Source organism: Denticeps clupeoides, chromosome 8 (assembly GCF_900700375.1).
Source record: "Denticeps clupeoides chromosome 8, fDenClu1.1, whole genome shotgun sequence".
NCBI lineage: Eukaryota > Metazoa > Chordata > Actinopteri > Clupeiformes > Denticipitidae > Denticeps > Denticeps clupeoides.
In genome coordinates this window covers 7309436-7315736 of record NC_041714.1, presented here as the reverse complement: position 1 = coordinate 7315736, position 6301 = coordinate 7309436, and the positions used below count along the sequence as shown (strand labels likewise).

Below are 6301 nucleotides of genomic sequence, written 5' to 3'. Positions count from 1 at the left end.
ATTTCATCTCATTTGACAAAATTTGTGGTTCCATTAGACAGGGCTGATATGCCATTTTGTTTGCTACATAACATATAACTCCCTCGGCTTCTTGTTAAACCAAACAATTAGTTTATCATTTCTGGGTTTTTTTTTTAAAAGGCACAAAAATGTATCAACATTATTTTTTCACTATACAGCCACCACATCACTTTCAAGTCACATATTACTTCTAACAAAACACAAAAGAAAAAAATAACTTAGCACTCAAAATATATTTTTACATTTTGTAACCATGCCAACTATGTGCGGTATTTTATACAAATTTAACATATACATGTGAAGCATCTGCATAAATTCAGTGCTACAGTACGCATAAATAAAGTCAGCTACAGTAGATCACATGCACATTATTAAGCTTTAAACAAGTAGACCCAGTTATAATGTGATTCTGGACAGTGATTACCTTTGTTGCGGATTGAATACTCACAAGATTTCACATGTTATAGTGGTCAGTACTGCTCAATGCAATACGATGCATTGAAAGATTTCAGTGGGTTGCTGGCAATCATAAGAGGACACTTATGTCCTCTAATAGAAAATTTGAATTTTAGCTAAAGCACATTTCATATTATGTTAAAAACCTGAATCCTGTGCATTTTTAGGGCTATGGGCAGATTGTCACTTGAACTGCTACACTTCATTTCTCTCCTCATCTTTGGTGCCCTCTGCCTTTGTTTCTATCTTCATTGTCTCTTTCTCCGGCCTGTTTTTCTGAATGTCCCGTGTCTTCCTGTCCACCGGTCTGCGCCCCGACGCGTTCAGAGAGCTCCTCCTTAGCAGCCGGTTCATCATGTCACGACAGGTCTTCCTGTACTGGTGCCGAAGCAGCGAGTAGACGAACGGGTCACAGGCGGCTTTGCTGTAGGCCAGACACTTGCACAGAACTCCCCAGTGGGGGCTTATGGAGCCTCCCACAAAGACCTGCACCACCCTGGTGGGACAGAAGCACACGTAAGCACAGGTCACAGGGAATAAAACTAACAGTGAGAAGCTTCTTTGCTCTCTGCATCGCGATCCTTCACCTGGTCACGACGTACGGTGTGAAACAGACAACAAAGGTCCCGATGAAGGTGCTGATCTTTCGTGTTGCCCTCTGCCTGCGTCTCCTCTGCTCATCCAGGCAGCGCTGCCTCACACTAAGGAACCACAGAAGACAAACCGGTCATGCAATCGTCCTTGTAAATATTGATATTTTAGATATTACAGGGATAATACAGAAGGATAAGATACTGCTCAATTTCTAAGTAACATCATCAGTTATATTTAGTTCTATGTGATATAACACAAGTTTACCTTTTAACTCCCTACAGGCAAATTCACTTGCAAAATGAAAGCAAACCAGTTATGGATCCATGAAAGGTTTCACAACGGATAGAGAAGATTTGTGCCCCCCCCCCAACCCCGTGCTCCTAACCCTGAAGGGCATCTGCAGGACATACCACACACCAACCATCTTGCTCTCATTTATTAGATCACAGGATTCTCTACCTCCTTTATGCTTGTGCCTCACCGGCAGGTTCCAGTCTCAAAAGTAAAAAAAGAAGTAAAAAAAAAAGTAAACTCATTTTCAGGGCTTCGGGTTTGAGGTTTTCTACCGCAACTTTTGCAATTAAACTCTTCAACTCTAAATACTCCAGACCAGACTCCTGTGTGCCTGTACTGACCACTTTTTTCAGATGTATTCTGCTAATGAACACATCTGATGAAACCAAAATCTATACCGTGCAGTATTCTGTAATTTTACAGAATTTCTACTGTCATGCTTCGTCTTGGCCACAGCACCATTTACACTAATCACAGCACCATTTACTCATTTCACGCTGAGGGCAACTTCTGGCACTGGGCTAGAGTTCGAATTGATCAGTTGTAAAAGTGGCACAAAGTGCAATGGCTAAAATTCACAATTTATAGTAAACAGTGCATTGCATAGGTTAAGGAAGCGGCCCCATAATCAGAAGGTTGCCGGTACGAATCCCGATCTGCCGAGGTGCCACTGAGCAAGGCACCGTCCCCACACACTGCTCACCGGGCGCATGTCATGGCTGCCCACTGCTCACCAAGGGTGATGGTTTAAAGCGGAGGACACATTTCATTGTATGTTGTGCTGCAGTCTTCACAATCACTTCACTTTCATTTATTTTTATCACACCATTCAGATTGATACCCAGCATTCTTAGAGGGGAAGTCTATGAAATAAGGTGCCTTTAAATTAGTCCGATTTGTTCAACAGGAAAAAGGTGCAGTCACGCTTTCAAGCTTTTAAAAACCATCCATATGAAATAATAATAATAAAGCATGTAACTAACGCTACTGACCACCACGCAGAATCAGTGAGATCTGGTCAATAAAAATCAGACTCCACAGGAATAAGCACATGAGTGGATTGTGATTCATTTAGAATGATCCAAATTAAGGATCCAGAGGATATGCAACACAGAAAGGAACTCTGCTGTCTTGTTTTTCTCCATCTAGAACAGCAGATCTCTCTCTCTCCACAGTTCTTGTAAAAAAAACCTAATAAAGCTGATGCCACTTGTTGCCATTTGAAGGATTATTGCTCCTATTATTTGTTACCTCGGGTGAATGTCCACCAGCAGCACCAGCGTCTGCATGGTGATCACGTCGATGCGTCTGCAGTGGGACCGCGCCACCTTCAGCACCTTCAGGTACGTGGCGCACAGCACCAGCAGCGACAGCAGGAAGGTGAGGCCGTGCAGCAGCAGCGTGTAGACCGCGTACCGCGACCGGACGCCGCGCAGCGTGCACGACGCGTACGCCGGCTGGTACCCGATCCACGCGTAGCACGACGCCACGGCGGGGAACGCCAGCGAGTGGATCCAGGCGTAGCCCAGCGCGGCCGCCGCGTCCCGGCGCCGGAGCCGGGAGTGGTAGCTCAGCGGGAAGACCACCGCGACCCACCGGTCCACGCTGAGCGCGGCCACGCTCAGCATGGAGTTGGCGGTGAGGAAGGTGTCCAGGAAGCCCGCGACGTGGCAGAAGGCGTGGCCGCCCGGGCGGCCGCGGGTGACGATGCCCGCCAGGGTGAGGGGCATGTTGGCCACGGTGAGCAGCAGGTTGCAGCAGGTGAGGTTGAGGACGAACAAGCCGGGCACCTGGCGGCGGATCTCCGCGCTGTACAGGAAGCACGTCAGCACCAGCACGTTGGACGGCAGCGACACCGCGATGGTCGCGGCCACCGAGAGCGCGGCGACCGTCTCCAGCGCCTGCATGACGCACCATGGCGCGTCCCGGAGCGCGCGTCCCGGCGGTATATAAGGTCCCCGCCGTGTCCCGTCCGCGCTTCCGTACAGTCTCGGCGTAATTCCATTACCATGACAACCAGTTGTCATAAATAGCTAATAGGGGAGAAAAAAAGTTTGATTGATCATTCGCTCGATGACCAACTACAGTATATTTACGACAGTCCGAAATGACGCGTTACTCCTGTCATCTATCCATCTATAAAATCTGCATCAGAAGAGTTTAGTAATGCACAGATGTTGGAGGTGATGGAGATGAAGCTCACAGACCTCGGTTCAGCAATTCATTTGATGACACACTGTGTTCTTTACATGAAATACATGGAAAAAATGCAGAAGTAAATGTAGCATTTGTAGCAAATGTAAATTTCCAGGAGCCATTTGAGTCCATTTTTGGAGCCATTTCAGTCTTATTTGCAATAAATGCAAGAATCAGGGTATGTTTAACCGTTCAGCAGTTAACAACTGTAATAAAACAATAATGAACTTTTTCTTTCACAATCTTTTACTATAAATTTTAGTTTAACCCATGAGCCGTTAACGGTATTCCTTTCAAGACAAAAATGTAAAAATCACTGTTACGTGATAATGTATTAGTAAAATAATGTATTCGTTTTTGCAGTGCAGTGTTTTCCTTGATATCAGTAGTAAGTGGGGTTTGAACCTGTGACTTTGTGGTCTTCTGGTTCAGAATGTTCCTTGCAGTCCACGTTGGCAGAGAATCTCTCATGGACACTCAACACCAGCTCATTGCCAAGACAACGGAATGGAGACTGAGAAGAGCCCACCTGCCCCATCCCGTCCTCACGATGTTCAGAGTAAATACAGCAGCCTGGGTTGGGAACTGCCCTCCTTCGAATGTCCCCCAAATCATTTCCTGCTGCATCATCTCTCCCTCCTGCCTTCCAGATAAAGGCTCAGTTGTATTTCCCTGTACACCGCCTGGACAGTTTAACTCACTAACCATCATTAACCCCATGTTCACCATCATTACTCCTCTTGGGACACTGGACACAAGGTGGGGACTCGCCCAGGGCGGGCGAATAGCATGTAAACTTAGGTCAAAGCCAGAACTTTGGAGGTGTGACGCCACGTCGCTGACCTCCATGCCACCGTGTGACCCTAGACAGTTTAAATGATGATGACAACTTAATTGATCTGACTGGTTGTAAACATACCTTTCAAAATTCACAACATTCTTGGTAATGAAGTCATATTTTCACCGAGATGTCCATGTCTACTTTACTCCCGTGTATAGACGTAATACGGGCTGGACAGAAATACTACCTGCTCAGCAGGCATGTGCACGACCTGTCACTGCACGGTATTTTACTACAGTACACTATCTATGGAGAATGGAAACAAAATGGAAATTGTGCAGGGAGGAGGAATTGTCTTGGCGTTTTAATTTAAGGAGGTTGGAACGAGGGCCGTACATCATGTGACCGCATGCCATTGTGCAAGGCCCTTTCGAGTTTTCGGTACAATTGAGATTTTTAATTAGCACAACTAAATGGATGGGTTCAATGGGAATGATGCAATTTTAATCACCTCATTTGAACAAAGTCATTCATTTTAAGCTATTTGCAGATAAGACTGGAAAATCTTGATGTCTCATTAATTACAAATTGATTTTCAGTATACTTTGGTCAAAAGAAGACTGCACCCTTTTGAAATGACATTTACATTTACAGCATTTATCAGACGTCCTTATGCAGAGCGACTTACAACCAGTAGTTACAGGGACAGTCCCCCCCTGGAGACACTCAGCAGGGTTCAGTGTTTTGCTCAGGGACACAATGATAGCAAGTGGGGTTTGAACCTGTGACTTTGTGGTCTTCTGGTTCATAGGAAGGTGTGTTTCCCACTAGGCTGCTAGGCTGCACTCTGTAACAGGCACACTGACAGGAAGAGGATTTATGGAATTTTGGATTTTGTGCATTTCACCATGATACTGAGTTATTAAGATCATGTCATATCATATGAATTCTGCCTGTTTTGCTCTGCTGCACTTGCCTTGGTGTAGATAATCTGTATACTTAAAATTAGTCCAAACACTAACTTAATGTGCAAAGTTAGTCTGCAGCAAACATGGTTGAGCTGAGATGACAGACCAGACTTATGGAAGACATTTTCAAACTTGATGAATAATGAAAATATCAGCACCATAGACAGCTCCCTGTAAATTACGTGGAATGAAATATGAAGAAAAAAGTGAAGTGATTGTCACATGTGATACACAGCAGCACAGCACACAGTGAAATTTGTCCTCTGCATTTATCCCATCACTCTTGGTGAGCAGTGGGCAGCCATGACAGGTGCCCGGGGAGCAGTGTGTGGGGACGGTGCTTTGCTCAGTGGCACCTCAGTGGCATCTTGGCGGATCAGGATTCGAACCAGCAACCTTCTGATTACGGGGCCGCTTCCTTAACCGCTAGCCAGCACTGCTGCCGTTGTTTAAAATGCTTTAAGACTATTTTTATAAGGTTTTCATTAATCATGTAAGCATCAAATACCACAAACAGTTATATGCAGCACATCTTAAACTCTATTTGTTACCTATGATATAATAATAAGAATAAAAATTTGTTACATTTTTGCTTCTTGCACCATTTCACATTCTGTCACTGTCAGTGACATCATGTCACTGTGTGTATCTACTTTGGGTGCAGGCCACAGTTTCCTTGGAAGGTCTCACAGAGGTGATGGCAGTAGAGAATGGGCTCAATGGTTAACCCATAGACTACACTAATGATCTTATAATATTACAGTCAGTCCACGAAATGCTACCAAATCAAACACAATTGTTGGTTTTAGATTTTTATATTTTCACAAATTAATTCTTAATGTGTATGAAGCCTTAACAGTTGTTCAAATGGTATTTTTTTACGCTTTCCCTCATTTCCACCTGCTATTTGGGATGCATTATGATCCGAAAATCATAAGCACCATAAGCGCCATTTAATGTTTTCTTAATGATGTAAAAACTGTGAGAGAAC

At 44.5% G+C, this 6301-nt stretch overlaps 1 protein-coding gene across 1 annotated transcript; it reads right to left on the bottom strand.

Annotated features, from left to right (window-relative positions):
* Nucleotides 1–293: 293 nt before the first annotated feature.
* On the bottom strand, nucleotides 294–3348 carry LOC114795989 (G-protein coupled receptor 26-like). Its single transcript, XM_028989761.1, has 3 exons — nucleotides 2617–3348; nucleotides 1065–1178; nucleotides 294–973 (listed from the first exon to the last, which is right to left on the bottom strand). The coding sequence occupies exons 1-3, from the start codon at nucleotides 3270–3272 to the stop codon at nucleotides 673–675; spliced, it is 1071 nt and encodes a 356-aa protein (XP_028845594.1). The 5' UTR covers nucleotides 3273–3348; the 3' UTR covers nucleotides 294–672.
* Between the last annotated feature and the right edge of the window lie 2953 nt (nucleotides 3349–6301).

Bases quoted from the DNA above. Each gene is read 5' to 3' on its own strand.
- LOC114795989 (XM_028989761.1), bottom strand. From the start codon at position 3,272: ATGCAGGCGCTGGAGACGGTCGCCGCGCTCTCGGTGGCCGCGACCATC. The intron at 1,179-2,616 runs GTAACAAATAAT...GTGGTTCCTTAG, and splicing joins CTGGTGGACATTCACCCGAG to TGTGAGGCAGCGCTGCCTGG. The intron at 974-1,064 runs GTGAAGGATCGC...CTGTCCCACCAG, and splicing joins ACACCGTACGTCGTGACCAG to GGTGGTGCAGGTCTTTGTGG.